General features: G+C 40.3%; 2 protein-coding genes across 2 annotated transcripts; one reads left to right on the top strand and one right to left on the bottom strand.

Moving 5' to 3' along the window:
• Nucleotides 1-3,172: 3,172 nt before the first annotated feature.
• Nucleotides 3,173-7,660, bottom strand: LOC127757540 (pentatricopeptide repeat-containing protein GUN1, chloroplastic). The gene is made up of 4 exons (XM_052283073.1): nt 5,470-7,660; nt 4,809-5,022; nt 3,873-4,057; nt 3,173-3,700 (listed from the first exon to the last, which is right to left on the bottom strand). The coding sequence occupies exons 1-4, from the start codon at nt 7,416-7,418 to the stop codon at nt 3,439-3,441; spliced, it is 2,610 nt and encodes an 869-aa protein (XP_052139033.1). The 5' UTR covers nt 7,419-7,660; the 3' UTR covers nt 3,173-3,438.
• Nucleotides 7,661-10,273: 2,613 nt separating this feature from the next.
• LOC127758067 (solute carrier family 40 member 2, chloroplastic) lies at nt 10,274-14,843 on the top strand. The gene is made up of 14 exons (XM_052283687.1): nt 10,274-10,621; nt 11,240-11,444; nt 11,527-11,590; nt 11,878-12,002; nt 12,082-12,171; nt 12,285-12,464; nt 12,662-12,736; nt 12,916-13,017; nt 13,112-13,220; nt 13,295-13,441; nt 13,520-13,626; nt 13,711-13,824; nt 13,918-14,222; nt 14,528-14,843. Exons 1-14 carry the CDS (start codon nt 10,473-10,475, stop codon nt 14,529-14,531), a joined length of 1,776 nt encoding a protein of 591 aa, XP_052139647.1. The 5' UTR covers nt 10,274-10,472; the 3' UTR covers nt 14,532-14,843.
• The last annotated feature ends 1,469 nt before the right edge of the window (nt 14,844-16,312 follow it).

Here is a 16,312-nt window from a genome sequence, read left to right as displayed (position 1 = left end):
TATGTGTAAAATGATTTATCCAAATGTTATAGACGTAATTGCGGATCTAAATACATGGATTTGTGGAGCTTGAAATATTCAGCTTCTAAAAATCTTGAATTTGGAGCTATGCTAAAGAGGACCTACGTATCCTGCAGTTAACTTATTCCAAAAAGAAAAACAATATCCAAACCTGATGCTTAAAAAAACACACTGAAAATTAAAGGCGTTATATAAAAAGTATATATAAAGTATTAAACTTGACAAAATGTGTTGGAGAAACCATGCGTAAAACTCCAGATATTACCTGGAGACAAAAGGGCATGTAGTCAATGATTGCAAAACAAATTCTCTGGAAGTAACGGAAATAATTGAAAGTTATACATATCCAAGTAGGATTTACTACTTACATAGCCAGCCATTATCCACTGATAATTGCTGCTATTATCACCATAATCAACCGAATAATCAGCCAAGAGGTTATCCCAACGATAAATGACTTTGATTTCTCCTTTGGTTTAACTCAAATGAATGATAATGGCTTATCAAATGACCAGTCATCTTGACTACAAAATCATATGATAATTAACCTCATTAATTTATCACTAGTGGCTGATAAAATGGGATATAGAGAATGCTTTGGAATTCATGATATTTGCTAATTTATAGGTAAATTTCTAACAAACATATGGTAAAATAAACCCCCATAATGACCGTACTACCAAACTATACCAAACAAGTACTCTTAGCATGTATATATAGCCACACCGATCAACTAGAAGACTCAAAATACCAATAGGTTGTCGGCATTGCCTAACCGTGACCAGACATCTCCAATTTTAATTTAAAGCGCCATGAAAATATGGTTGGTAACTTGCCTTGTGCTAATGCCAACTCTACTACACTCATGCCATCGTTACCCAACGGAGATTCCTGACACACATGTCAGCCACTGCTACTACACCAGCAGTACTGCAGAGGATCTGCACTTATCGTTACCATGCATCTCGACTAGCTGACACGACAGCTCTATAACTTCATGATCATTACCTTCGCGAGATACAACTTAGTTAAATTAACGAAACTTTTAAGCCTAGCTAAAAGCACAATTACACGAAAGTGAGGGGATAGTACGTGGGAGAGGCAGACTTTTGATTGGGTTTATGTGTGAATAATATGAGAGTCTCTGTCAATCTATATTATACTGCACCTAAATTTATGAATACAACTATACAAGTCTCTCTCAACCTACATTGAATTGGACCAAAATTCATGAATACATGTATCCCACTATCATTCGGTCAAAATGAAAGTACTCCACCACTATTTATGTTTTCACACCATAAAGTTGCTTTAATCTATCTTTTCACCAACACCAAAAAAAAAAAAGAACAATTGCAGTGGCAGTTGTGGCATCGCTCCATTAGCTGGCCTCTTTAGGTCTACCAACTCTTTTGATCGAGCTTTTCACATTAGCAAAGCATATCTTTCTTTTTTGCGAGTTTTTTGTTATCTCGGGATGAAAACACATGTGTCTATGTTTAATTAACATTAGTGCGTTTGCTTGTTTGCGCTCGGAGATATAACAATCATAGTCTTAGGTTCTATTCGGGGAGCTTATTCTAAAAAGCGGCTGGTGATAGTATGAAGCTTCTGGCTTCTATTTCATTTTATGAATTCTACAATTACAAATTCTTTTAATCTAGGTGAAAATCTAAAATGTTTGAAGTAGCTTCTACCAACTGTAGATTCTATGAGAAACTGCAGTTACCAGAAACTTCTTCAAATAGACCCTCGATACCAAATCTCGTTTAATTGACTAGCCATGACGGCAATTACTGGATAACATGCGTACGTGGATGTAATTATGGAATACGGAGATATAAAAAAAGACAGAGGAGGTCAACAAGAGATTCGTTTTACCTTCGGGAATCAAACCAAATACAAACCACTGAAAAATAACCTACCATGAAGAAAATACAAATTACTACTCGCTTTAGTCAAAGATATACTATGACGTTTTACGTTTTTACGGACTTCTATACATAACTTTGATAACAATTTTATATATTAGAATAAGTTTATAAAAATATGATAAGTTTAAGATAGTACGTTAAAAGTTGTTAATTGTCATTGTTTAAAAGATTGACCAGAGATCTTATTCGAAACGTATAATATTCCGTTTCAAATTACTTGACCATACAAATTATATACTGTATATTATAAAAGTATTATTTGTGGTGAACATGTAAACATATCTTATTAAATCAATACGAATTATATATATTATATAGAAATATTATTCGTGGATGAAGTATGTCATTACAGTGGGGGAGTAACAGTGGATGGAGCTTTAAAAGAAGACGCGAAGTCCAGTCGTCTAAAATAAAAGGAAAACGACGAGAGATGAACTAATCACGGCGAGCAAAACCAAAGACTTCTTTATAATTCTTCTAGTGCTTCTTTATAATTCTTGTGAGCTGGATCATGACTTGGGACAACCGATGATCACAATGCCATGTGAATAATCAAGACAAAACATGACAAAGCGTCAGGAACTTTTGTCTGCCGATAACGCGTTGCAAATCTTGCCAAGTTAATTAAGGCTGAGTTTCGGAGTTCGAAAAATGGTGTTACCATTAACACATAATTAATTAAGTATTAGTCTAAAAAAACTTAAAAATAAATTAATATGTTTTTTTCAAAAAAAAAACCATTTAGTAGTTTGAAAAGCGTGCGTGTAAAAAATAAGAGATATAAGTTGTGAAAGAAGGGGGAAGAACGCAGACTAAATCTTCATCTTTCAGTATAATTGTGGCATCCACTGAATTTGCAGTAAAAATTGTTATATCCAAACATCAGTATAAAACCTAAATTTTTAAAAGGGGGGAAAAGAGAAGGGGGATTGCAAGGAATAGCTGTGAAATGATGTGATGGCCTGTCAAAAACCTGGATTGTTATTTGGTGTTTGGATTCTCTGCAATTAGTTACCATGGAATATATGCTTCAATCCAATCGCCTGGAAGAGATTATATCTTTGCATCTTGAGCAAAGCTGGCATCTTGGAAAGAGCAGCATCCATTCCATTGCCGCTGTAGCTTTCATCAGACAAACCAGAAGAACAGGAGACCTTAACTGCATCTCATACACTGCTGCTGTCAATGGCAACAGAACAGACTCTCTGGAAGTGATATGATATGCTGATGATACCTTTGGAGGGATTCTGGTATTCTTTGAAATTTCCCCTCTTGATGAAAAGGAGTTTGAAAGGCAGAATTGCCAAAATTTACAACATTGCTGGCTGACAGTAGTAAGATTTTTTTAGCAGAAGAGAAGCTAACCGCTGCGCCTATGATACAACTACATCTTTCTGAAAGTGAGAAGATGAACTTAAGAAGAATTGGAAGGATTACAGATACAACACTACAAGGAAGGGCGAGCCCGCCCTATGGGGCTTTGCTACAACTGCAAGGCTTGTAACCTCGGTACCAGATTGGATGGGGCTGCTTGCTGAACCCGCTCGTCGTGGAGGAGAAGGATGTTGACGGTGCCCGATTCTCTCAACCAGGCTGCCACCACAGCGCTGGGTGACACGAACCTTCCGATGTTGAACCGCTCCACCTGGAACGGCGCTCCGATTGAATTGAGCAGTGCTTCAATGACACGGCGGAGGGTGCTTGCACCAGCAATCCTGCTATGCTTTCCCCACCCTGTAAGAATGCTGTAGAGATGTACAGAAACTTAAATTTAGTGCACAAAGGCACACAGCTGCTTAATAACATACAACCAGACCAAAAAATATTATATCCTGAAACTCTATATCTTGCAGACACGTGATCAATGTGACAAAGAACAGGAAGGAAAATCTGTTCTTGAACTTTAGGACCACGCACCTTAAAAATTCAGGCATAGCTCTTCCTTCAAAGACGATAGAGCGCACATTCAGGAGCCAGGCATGGACCATTGCTTGAGCTGCACCACATGACATAAGGTGCAGGTCCAAGCAAAACTCACCCCATGTGTTCTCCCAGACACGACGATTTATCCCTTCAAACACAACTTGCTGAGCTTTTCGCCTCTGAAAATGGTCAGTGACACAAATATGTCATGATAATTACCAACCTGAATAATCCTTGCAGATATAACTAAAAGGGGGTTTCACATGGCAAGCAATGCTTGCTGCTCTACATAAGATAGTTTAATTCAAATAACTACCCACCAAGTTATCAAAAGAAAAAACCAGCAGAGGATTTCAACAGAACTTTTGTCCAAAAACAAATTTCAATGGAAATTTCATGTTGTCACTCGCACCAAATAAAAATACTCCCTCCATTTCATATTATAACTCATTAGACTTTTTTCTTAGTCAAACTTTATTAAGTTTGACCAAGTTTATAAAAAAATATAGCAACATATGAAATATCAAATTGGTTTCACTAAATCTAACATTGAATATATTTTAATAATATGTTTGTTTTGTGTTGGAAATTCTACTATATTTTTCTATAAACTTGGTTAAACTTAAAAAGTTTGACTAAGAAAAAAAGTCAAAACGACTTATAATATGAAACGGAGTAGTTAATATTAGCAAAAAAAACCAAAATACAAGTAAATCAAGGACAAGACTGAGATTGTTCTTTCTCAAATAAAGGAAAAAAATAAGTGTTTAAAAAGGAATTGAGATGAAAAATAATAGAAAAACTTGAAAACTAAATGTATTAACCAAACACTCCCACGAGACTATTTATTCTTCTAGAATGAAACCAATGACTTGAAATTATGATTATCACAAAATATTAGTGATCAGAAGATTCGGAAGCAAATCCTACCTGGCCGAAATGCCATAGCACATCAGTAAGAGCATTGTAAAAGGCAGAGGATGTTGGAGAGTCCATGCGTCCTAACTGATTAAATAACGATTGAGCTTGTGACCAAACTTCTCGAGAACCGACCAGAAGACCATAAGCAACACCATAGACAAAGTTATCAAATAAGCGAAGTTGTTCCAGTAACAGGGCTGCATCCTCGAAACTATTACAGCGACTGCAAAAACAACATCAAAGCAAACAGTTAACACCAGATATGACTATGTAAACACCAGATATAACAGCTTAGTTTCCTAGATAAACATAGGCTTGTCTTTTCTGTTTTCAATTTTTTGGGGATAAAACGCATGTGAGATCATGAAGACACATACAGCCTACCCCCTTTCTAGTAGTATTAAGACAGAAAAAGAAGTCATAGAACAAGACTAATGTTTGACAATTGACAAAAAATAAATATTCCATACTGAAATTAGTTATTAAGTTGTTGAGGGAAACGTATTCTAGTTTCAAGCATGATAAAGCAAAAAATTTTGAACTTTCAACAAGAACAACACCAGGAGAGTTATACTCTTTTTTCTTTTCCTGTCAAAATAACTAAATAATACCTACAGGATCAGAACCTCATTAGAGTTAAAGACTTTAACAAAATAAGACGAAGATGTACCTGCAAGCATTTAAGATTGCAGAAAAAGTTACAACATTTGGCCTTACACCCTGCTGGACCATCTTCTGAAACAATTCTAGAATGAAGAACAGTTCCTGTGACCTCCTCATCCGGACATCAGTTGCAGAACGCCCTCCTCTAGACACTGGATTAGCAACCCTAACAATTTGGCCACCATAAACCCCAACAATACCCATGTCACCAACTTCAGAATCATCCTCCATCATAACCTTTGACTTGCCAAATGCATCGATTATTGCATTATAGGTAACCACATTTGGCTTGATACCCATCTCCGTCATATCATTAAGCAGAGATAAAGCCCACTCTATCAAGCCGTTCTTGGCCAATGTATCAATGAAAGAGCTGAATAGAACAACATCTGGCTTTAGGCCTGACTCCTTAAAATCCAAGTAGACATTGAATGCATCTCCATGCATCCCTGCCTTTGAATATATATCTATCAAAGTTGAATAAGTTAATACACTAGGAGCTACCCCCCGTTTCCTCATATCTTGAACAAGGATAGAAACGATATCCAAGCGTCCCTGCTTTCCATACCCATTAATCAAAGAGTTGTAGGTGACAGTGTCCTTCTCAATCCCCAGCTCTTCCATCTCGTCACAGACATTAGCAATTTCAGCATACTTTCCTGTCTTCACATAAATAGCCAGCAAGGTGTTGTAGCAAACTCGGTCCAGTTGAATTCTCATAGACTTCATCTTTTCACACAACTTGAGTGCCTCCTCGTACTTCTCTAACTTGGAATATCCATCAATCAGTGTACTGTATGTAACAACATTTGGCTTAACACCTTTCGCTTCCATATCCAACAGAACCTGCATAGCAAGCTCCATGTTTCCACACTTGCAAATGGCATCAATAAACGTGTTGTACGTGTATATGTCACGCCCAATGCCAAGATGGATCATTTCATCAAAGACAGCACGGGCATCTTCCAAATGCCCCACGCGGCTACATGCAGCGAGAAGCGAATTGAAAGTCTTCCGGTCCGGACAAAGCCCATCCTTCAGCATCTGCCGGAAATAACCAAGTGTGAACCTAAGGTCGACGCCGCCTTTACCACACGCATCAATCACCGCATTGTAAGACACCGTGGTAGGCCGCAGTCCTGCACCTTTCATCGACTCGAGCACCCCCATGGCCTCATTCGCAAGACCGCTCCTTGCATACGCTGAAATTAGAGCCGAATGTGCAAACACCGTGTTGCCGTAACCCCCAGCAACGCCAGCATCGAAGGCTCTCCTTGCAAGGTCTGGTCTCCCCATCTTGCCGAGCGCACCAATGGAAGCAGTCAGGAGCTTGCCTTTGTCGACGGCGCCATTGCCGACATGCGGCAGCGCGGCGTGGAACACCTCGAACGCACGGAGCGCGGATTTGTCCCGGTCGCCGAGCTCTCGCAGGACATGGCAGTAGTCATCGGGAGCCACCAGCTCGCCGCGGGAGGAGGCGAGGGCCGCGCCGAGCGCGCGGCGGTCGTCGGGCGCCACGCGGAGCAGCTTCTCCACGCAGCGCCCCGCGGCGGCGGAGAAGGGCCCGCCGCGGGCGCCGCCCCCCCGGTCCTGCGCGCCCCACGCGCCGCCGCGGCTGCGCTTGGAGATGTTCCTCGTTGAGCGCGCGCGCCTGAACTCCGGCCCCAGCGCCGCCGCCGCGGCGCGCTGTGGCTGCTGCTGCTGCACCACCCACGGCTTCGCCCCGGGCCCCCCGCCGAAGATGGGGCCCTGCGCTGGCGGGCACGCCGCCCCCGCCGCGGGGAACGGCGGGCACAGCGCCGCCGCCGCGGCCGACGCCGACGCCGCCGCCGACGCCGGCTGCGCCGACGCGTGGAGCCGCGCGGACGCCGCGCTCGCCGCCGCCGCCGCGGACGGGTGGTGGTGCGACGCCGCGGCGTGCGTCTGCGACGGCGTGAAGTGCGTCGGCGTCGCCATCGTCGCCGGACTCCTCCCAAACCCGATCAAACACCTCCCAAATTCCCAACCCCACCAACCAAGATCACGGACTCCTCCACATCACCACCGCCACCAATTCACCCCAAGATCGCGGGGCCAACCTCGGGGCGATGATTTGGGACGATAAGATGCGGGATTAGGGATTGGATTTCGCGCGGATTCGATTGGATTGGATGGCCACCAAGAACGCGCCGCGAGATAAGACGCCCGAGCAAGCAAGGCAGAGAAGGAAGAAAGAAGGAAATAATCCCAATGTTTCCACTTAATACCCCTACTCGCTCTACTCAAAGTTACTGACATGTGGGCCCAGGTTTTGGTGTGGCCCCACTGGCAGTGAGTGGGTAAGGTTGTGAGTGGGGGTGTTTGCTTCGGGGACTATGAGGAAGAGAGAGAAAGGGGGAAGGGGGAACGGGTTGGAGTATGACATGTGGGGCCCTAGGATGGGGCCAGGTCGGATGGGTTGTTGGCCACGTGGCGGTCCGCGTGGCCATTGGATGGGCGATGCGGCTGCTGAGTTGCTGAGATGTGTTAATGTTGTGGCCACTCGGGTCATCTTCAGGTGGCTGCACTTTCTGTACTTTTTTAAAAGGATTTTTTTCTTGAGTTTTTTTTTCTTTGAAGGAATGGTGATGTCTAATATATTATTATAAATAAAAAATAATGTGTGGTTTTATTGAGATTTTAATAGTGTGCAATGTTTTACAAATAAAATCTAAATGTTGTGATTGTTCTTCCGGATGGATTGAGTGGTTCTTTATTACCACTATTATTATTAACAAAATCAATAGGTTTTCTATTAAGGAGTGGCATCGTTTTTATGTTTTAGACCAAGTTACTTAAGGGTGCAGGAATTGTGACGGGAACAGAACATGTGTTCTTGATAGAGTGTTAATTTATGCACTAGTCTTATTTATTTTCATAGATTAGTGGCAATGTGTGTGTGTATGTATATATATATATATATATATATATATATATATATATATATATATATACATATATATATATATATATACATATATATTTATGCAGCATCGAACTTTATGTGTTTTGATATTTTTCATGTTTAATAGAGAGTCGGTACAATTATCTAGCACAAACAAAAATCCTCATGCATGGCTATTGATGTGTTTGAAAAGAACATACATAATTGTGGTGATGAGGATCCCGATGAGGCTTAGCTATGAGAATATGAATATGAAGATGCAGGTGGTGACCAACGAGTTATACTTCGTTAGCAACCGGTTGTATTCACTTAATTAACCACTAGAAGATACTTCCTCCGTTTCACAATATAAGTCATTCTAGCATTTCCCATATTCATATTAATGTTAATGAATCTAGACATATATATTAATATGAATATGGGAAATGCTAGAATGACTTATATTGTGAAACAGAGGGAGTATTTCTTAAATCAGATTGGTTCAAAGCTATAGTTGATTTGATATTCTCCCCTGATGACCTACTAAATTCAATTGTTATAGTACATCTGATAATTTGTTCCACTGGTTTACATCCATGTGTCTAAAATCTATGTAATAGACTCACGGAGGAAAGTAACTATCCCTACCTTGTTGTAACCAAGCCACTTCACTCGAGCGAGAGACCACACGTGTACAAGACCAATGGAGTACATGATTTTCTCTTGTTCACATCCATCCATAGCTTTCACAAAAAAAAACCAAAAGGGAAAAGAGAAAAAAAAAGTCCATCGGTTGTAAAAAGCCAAAAATAAAGCAAATTTTAATTTTAATTTTAAGATATTTTTAATATAGTTTCTTTCAGTATTGATTGTTAATACGTTTAAGAATACATATAGAATTTTTACATACACATTATTTTCTGATCGATAATAAACCAATATAACTTATAATCAGATTTTTTTTTGGCAACCAATGAGAATCGCAGGCAGTGGCACGAACATATACGTGGAGACATCCGGGTCGCTGGTGAAGCTTGGGCCACGTATGCATGCCGGCTACCTCTAATCTACTAGCTTTCGTATCCATCATGCATCTTTCCCTGTGAAAGAAAAAAGGGCTATTTATATTTTTAGTTGTAGCCACTGAAGGATAATGTACTACTTTTTTTACATTTTACACGAAAAGATCGGCTGTTGAAGGGGACATTGGTATCCCCTGTTAAATCATTTAAAATTAATATTCCATCGATCCTAAAATATAAGTATTTATTATATTTTAGAACGGAGGGAGTAGTAAATTAAACTTCACATGTTTAACGTTGTGGAACATATGTTTTATCACTCTTCTTATTAAGAAAAAAATATAATTATCGTTTATTTTCTCGTAACTTGTTTCATCGTTAGAAAGTACTCTAAGCATTACCTATATTTTTTATATTTGCACAATATTATTTATTAAGACAAAGATTAAACATATCTCTAAAATCAATGACGTCATCAATTAAGAAAAACACATACATTACCGATGAACTTAATACATTTGACGTTTGTAATAAACATCTCGATAAGGTGAATCTGAAACTGTTCGGTTGAGCTCCAACTCCAAAAAGGAAAGGATAGAGTTTTATCGAACATACAATTGACTATGAAAATATCAATTCAAAATTTGACATTCTTCAACACGCAAGTAATTCGACGGATATCCATTTCTGAAACAAACAATGCCTCTTGGCTGCCAATTTGGCATCGCTCGAACCCCATCACAGAAAACCCCGAGAATCCTCCACCGTCGGATCAAAGATCGGACGGCCACGATGCCCCCTCATATCGCCTTCCTCCTTCCTCTCGCCATCTCTTCCTCACTCCACCCCCCCCCCCCCCCCCCCCCCCCCCCCCCCCAAATTGGCAACTTGACGCCACTCTCGCTCACTCGCTCGCCGCCCGCTTCCCCTCCTCATCAAGATAAGGCGGGAAACCCAGCTGCGGCTGCGGATTCCAGAAGGTTCTGGAAGCTTCTGGGGCACCCCACGCACAGCCGCCGGCGCCCGGCCCGGTGCCGGAAGAGGCTGCATGCATGAGTAGTCGCGCCGCCGCCGTAGAGGAGCAGCATGGGGATGGTCACCGCCGCCGCCGCCGCCGCCCTCCTCGCCTCGCCGCCGCAGGGTCATCTTGGAAGGCGGTGTCACCTCGTGGTGCCCGGGCTACGGCTGAGGCCGCCGGCCAGCTCATCTCCTCCCCACGCCGCCCCGCCGCTCAGGTGAGTGGCTGCCTGCCTGCCTTGCTTGCTTGCTAGTTACTACTGTCTTAGCGTAGCCTGGATGCGTCAGTTAAGTTTTATGCAACAGCACGCAATATGGTGGGGATTTTGCCTGAGAATTTTTGTTCCGGGGAAGATTGGTGGTTCGGAAAGTTCTTTCTTGAGATTCATGTGTTGTTGTTGTTGGTGGTGAAGAAGAGATAGGAGTTGGGATAGGTTGCGCTTCTTTGGGAGCTATGAAGTGCAGTGGTGTTGGTATTTTGATTTTTTTTTTCTTATCATTGGTTTGTTCAGACCTTTGTGATGGTGACCTTATGATATAGGGTAAAATTAGCTAATAACAAGTGTGGTTGGTATGTCTGTGATTGGTCACTCATGCTGCTTAACAGATTTAGTTTTAAGTGTTGATTGTGAATGTGAATCAGTTCAGCATTAAACCCTTTATTGGATTTTGATGTATGTTAGGTTAGTGGACTGAGCTTGTGACAATGTATGTTGCTTTTGTTCTGGTCTTGTGATGATTAAACCAGCGTGGAAATCGCAAAACAATGTTTACTTGGAGTGCCTCTTAATTTTAGGATTTGGCAAAATATCAATGACTGGTTACTATTTTGCCAGGTTAAGCAATTTTGTCCCAAGGTGTTACATCACAAATGTTGAGGTTGATGTTAGTCATACGAGTGAACAAGAGGCTCTAGATGATCACCCACCATTGTTGCCAGCCTGCGCCATTCCAGTTGTACACCTACGAGATGTTCCGGATGCTAGTCCTTTTCCCCTGCATGAGAGTGCTTCCCATTCTACTGATTTTGAAGAGCTACCCGTATGATCTTTTTTCTTTCCCGATGCTCTTGGTCAGATACCATTTTTATTTGTACTCTTGTGACAGTCTGTTTGTGATGTAGGTCTTGTCTGAGGGTGAGCTACATACTATAGCGGCCACCCCTGCCCACCCTGCTGGATTATATGGTGCGTGAGAATTTCTGGATCATGTCACTGGATTACCTTTCTGCACTATTTAGTGCCTTCACTTCACTGCACAGTTCTTTTTTGATGGAAATGGATTTGTGTAACCATAATATCTACTGTTTAGTCTATTTTAATATTTCATAATTGGCAGCTAGTTAATATTTTCAAAGCCTAGCTCTTGGCTGAAGCAGCAAAGCTGACCTCCAGTAATTTATTTTTACTATTATAATATAATATCTAGCATGGAGTTTTGAAGACCCTTTAAACATCGTGTATGATTGATGCAGCTCTATACGCTAGCTACTTATTTGGTAACTTGGTGGAACAACTTTGGAATTTTGCTTGGCCTGCTGCACTGGCAATTCTCCATCCAAGCCTATTGCCTGTGGCTATTGTCGGTTTCTTCACAAAGGTATTCGCCACAGTACTAAGTGACTAAATTCAAGAAATATTTTTTGTTTCAATAATCTAATTTGTTTTATGATATCCAGCTTTCAGTCTTTATTGGGGCACCAATAGTAGGGAAACTTATGGATCATTTCCCTCGAATACCTATGTACACAGGGTTGAATGCTGTCCAGGTACTCGTCCTTTTTTTCCTTATGTTCTGGATGATATAAAGCCAAATTAGATTATATCGGAGTTGCAAAAATCCTGTATTCATGCCTGTTCTGTGTGCAACCTGTTCTGTCAGGTAGCCACTCAGTTGATATCAGCTGCAATGGTCATCTATGCTATGAAGAATGTGACCCATGCATCTACGTCCGCCGTAGTTCTCAAACCTTGGTTTATCGCACTAGTGGCAGCTGGAGCTATTGAAAGGCTTGCAGGATTGGCACTAGGAGTTGCTATGGAGCGGGACTGGGTTGTGTTGGTAGGGTTACTTATCCAGATATATTTTATAGATTGTGTATTCCCATTGTACAAAATCCATATTATGAAATGGAACTAAGAAACAAAATTGAAATGGAAGGCTTGACATCATAAAAGACACTTCAGATTTTAGAATAGCTAGCTGTCTTTTGTTGGGTCTGATCAGCTTTCTTCCTTGTTTTTTTTTTCTCTATGAAGTTAGCAGGAACTAACAGGCCAGTTGCATTAGCTCAAGCTAACGCTGTGCTTAATCGACTTGATCTTGTTTGTGAGGTGAGATGTTTCTAACATTTTCAAGCTTCATATGAGCACATTCTTTAATTATGGGAGCAGGCCACAAGACTGTTTGCTTGATTTTGTTATCTTAATGGTTTATTTAGTAACCGCTTTATGGAATCTCTTATTTTGAGTTGACAAGTTATAGTTGCATAACCAGTTTAGTATGGTTACAGACTGTTGGTGCTTCAGTTTTTGGCCTTCTGCTGTCCAAATATCATCCAGTAACCTGTTTGAAGATTGCTTGTGGTCTAATGATATGCAGTTTCCCTGTCCTGGTATATTTCATGTTCCTTAGTAGTACTTCCTAATTAAGTTAAAACTTGAACAACCAGATGCAGTACACTAACTAGATTCTACATGGACTTTCAGGTTGTGTTGGGTCAACTGATTAACAGATTCTCCTGCCATGCTCTTGATTCCTCTAGAACCCCGAGTGATGAATCTATCTGTGCCAATCTATTGGATGTTCGTAAGATTGGTGAGGAGCTTGGATGATTGAGTTTCTTATTTCATTTCACTTCTGTAGAGTCTAATACTTTCTTTAACCTTCAGTTCAAAATGGCTTGAGTGCTATCAGAAATGGCTGGAATGAGTATAAGCAGCAAACAGTTCTACCTGCAAGTGTAGCTACCGTGTTTCTAAATTTCAATGTAGCACTTGCTCCTGGTGCTATAATGACTGCGCTATTGATGCATCGTGGTAGGTTTCACTACTCCTGCTCAAATTTGCAACTCTGGAAAAGTCTCTTAACAGCATAATTGTTTTGATAATTTATAGGTATTAGTCCGTCGATTGTTGGTGCTTTTAGTGGATTGTGTTCTATCATGGGCCTTGTTGCGACATTCATCTCCTCAAGCTTGGTGGAAAGAGTTGGAATTCTAAAGGTTGGAGTTATTCTTACTTATTTTCGTTTGTTTATATTATGTTACAAATTTATAATTTGACACAACTGTCTTATGTTATACCAGGCAGGAGCAGCTGGATTAATAGTTCAAGCTTCACTCTTGTCGGTCGCTCTCGTAGTGTATTGGACTGGTTCTATTTCACAGAGGACACCTCTACTTATCTTCCTGGCTGCTATCGTGAGGACGAAATCCCTGAAACTTGTTCCAATTCGATACTTTTAACAAAACTAGAGTACTAATCCATGTGCATGTTCCGTGTTGTTTTTGCAGGCATTATCTCGGTTGGGGCACATGTCATATGATGTTGTGGGTACACAGATTCTCCAAACAGGTGTTCCTGCATCAAAAGCAAATCTTATTGGTGGAATGGAGGTCTCAATATCAAGCCTTGCAGAACTAGTCATGCTTGGTATGGCCATCATCGCAAACGACGTTTCTCATTTCGGTTTCTTGGCAATCCTATCCGTGTCATCGGTTGCTGGTGCGGCATGGATGTTCTGCCAGTGGTTGGGAAATCCTACAGATGAGCAGAGGGAACTGTTCATGTTTGATCCCCATTTCCAAGTTGAACCAATGTAAGTAAAAAAAAAAACACCATTCATGCCATCACCTTGTTAAGAAACATACTAGAGTTCAGAGTATTTGACTTCCATACTGGACGTAGCAAGAACTTTGTGCCACTTCTTTTTCCCAATTTACCATATGATCTTGAATATTGAAATTACAAATATCAAACGTTACATCGCCATTCGCTCATTGCACAAAGAAATGTACCATATGACAATCATCTAAGATGGCACTTCAATAGTTCAATTGTTGGATAGAGCTTCTGTTACATAGAAGTGAAACTTACAGAAAACACCACTATCTCATCTTGCAGATAATGAACAAGGCATGTTCTAAAGTAGCTGGGAAAGTTACATCACATGCTGCGTGTGCTTGGCGTCAGAAGAGGGCTCTGCAATGCCCTGAAGATGCTGTGACATTTTGATTCAATACAATATACACTTAGGATACAGTCATTTGTTACTATTAGCCCAAGCCATGCGTAGAATTCAACTTGTACACCCTTTTTTTTCACCTCACATGCTGTACAGTTCATCTACCATGGGCTTAGTTGTTTGTTGTAGGCTTGTAGCTGATGTAGAGCACCATAACAATCAGTTGCAATAACAAAATCAATAGCATTCTCTCTCTCTCTCTCTCTCTCTCACACACACACACACAGTACACACTGATATGCAACGGAAAAAGTCCACTTTACTTCAATTTTTTTTTCTAATTTTACATCCCGGATTATTAAAAATAATTTACTTTCCTCCCCTGATAAACACATTTCTCTCTTTATTTCTCTGCATTTAAGTCATATCTTGCACTGCAAATTTGGTAGGATGCTAGATGTGTTACAACTTACTGCTCCGTCCCAAAAAAACCAATTCCTACATGTGTAAAGGTTCATAGCTAGTAATTGATTTTTTTTTGGACGGAGTGGTACATCCTAACATATTTTAAAGAAATTTCACTGTTTATGTAGGTTGGAATTACTTAACACCGGTTTAAACATCAAGATTTTTAAAGTTCAAGCAAACGGCCCTGAAAAAAACTGAATATTGTTTAAACTTTGGTACTGGTGCCGTCTAGTATGCTCTAACAAATTTTAGCTTAAAATAAAACTTGTATGGAGATTAAATCAAGAGAAATATTATTAAGAAGTAAAGTGAATCATTTTTAATAGTTTGGAGGTAAAATGAGCTAAATAATACTTTAGGAGGTTTAGATCATTGAATTAGTTTGGAGGAGTAAAATGGGCTTTTGTTCTTTTAACCAACTGAAATACTGCCAACATGGAGCTTATGGATCAGCTGGTTAATCAAACATTTGTGAAACCTGATATGAGCATAAGAACATAGGAGTGGACCCACTTCATACTAACCGGCTCGGTGTCTTCAGTGTGTGACCATTTCAAGGCTAAAAAATGCTTGGAATCTGTCAGCCGTGAGGAGAAATGAGGGATGGTATTTTGTGTTGCATGAAATACACATGTTAAAAACTTTAATCATCAAAATCTCTTTATTTTAAATACTTTTATTGAACTCTTGAAAATAGCAGGGCTAGATTTGTCCAAAGAAAAGGTCTCAAAATATTTTAACTTTGTTGTATTTTTTATAAGTTTATACAAGTAATTAATAATAAAAAAAACTAATGTCTTGGTGAACGTTCCATTGTCCAAAATTCCACAAAGGTATTCACCACTGCACTAGACTTCCAACATTCATGGATTTCACCGTAAGAGTGAACAGTGAAGATAGAAACTTTTTTTTTTTGATAGCGTGAAGATAGAAACTTAGAAAGTGGGTGAGAATGTGAGATGAAATACCCACGGACACAGACTTTTCTCGCTCTTTCATACGTTTAATCTCGCTCTTTTTTCTTTAACCTTTTCTCGTCCAACCTACTCGAGTGGCTAAGTGCCAGTTTGTTTGAACCACGACCAATTTTAAATTTTAGAAGTTAAATCCAAGAAAAGAAAAAGATTTTAGAAGTTATTTTTTTATTACACGTAGACGCAGATGAGCATGCACCACTACACACAACAACACATACACGCGCGAGTGCGCCTCCTAACTAAAACACGTAGAAAAGAGAAGAAAACCAACGCATCTCC

This window comes from Oryza glaberrima, chromosome 12, assembly GCF_000147395.1.
Source record: "Oryza glaberrima chromosome 12, OglaRS2, whole genome shotgun sequence".
In the NCBI taxonomy this organism is placed as follows: domain Eukaryota; kingdom Viridiplantae; phylum Streptophyta; class Magnoliopsida; order Poales; family Poaceae; genus Oryza; species Oryza glaberrima.
This window is presented reverse-complemented; position numbering and strand designations above follow the sequence as displayed.

Coding starts and splice junctions, on each gene's coding strand:
- LOC127757540 (XM_052283073.1), bottom strand. CDS start 7,418: ATGGCGACGCCGACGCACTTCACGCCGTCGCAGACGCACGCCGCGGCG. Junction 4,058..4,808: donor TGCTATGGCATTTCGGCCAG/GTAGGATTTGCT, acceptor GACCATTTTCAG/AGGCGAAAAGCTCAGCAAGT. Junction 3,701..3,872: donor GCTATGCCTGAATTTTTAAG/GTGCGTGGTCCT, acceptor ACATCTCTACAG/CATTCTTACAGGGTGGGGAA.
- LOC127758067 (XM_052283687.1), top strand. CDS start 10,473: ATGGGGATGGTCACCGCCGCCGCCGCCGCCGCCCTCCTCGCCTCGCCG. Junction 11,445..11,526: donor CTGATTTTGAAGAGCTACCC/GTATGATCTTTT, acceptor TTTGTGATGTAG/GTCTTGTCTGAGGGTGAGCT. Junction 12,003..12,081: donor TTGTCGGTTTCTTCACAAAG/GTATTCGCCACA, acceptor TATGATATCCAG/CTTTCAGTCTTTATTGGGGC.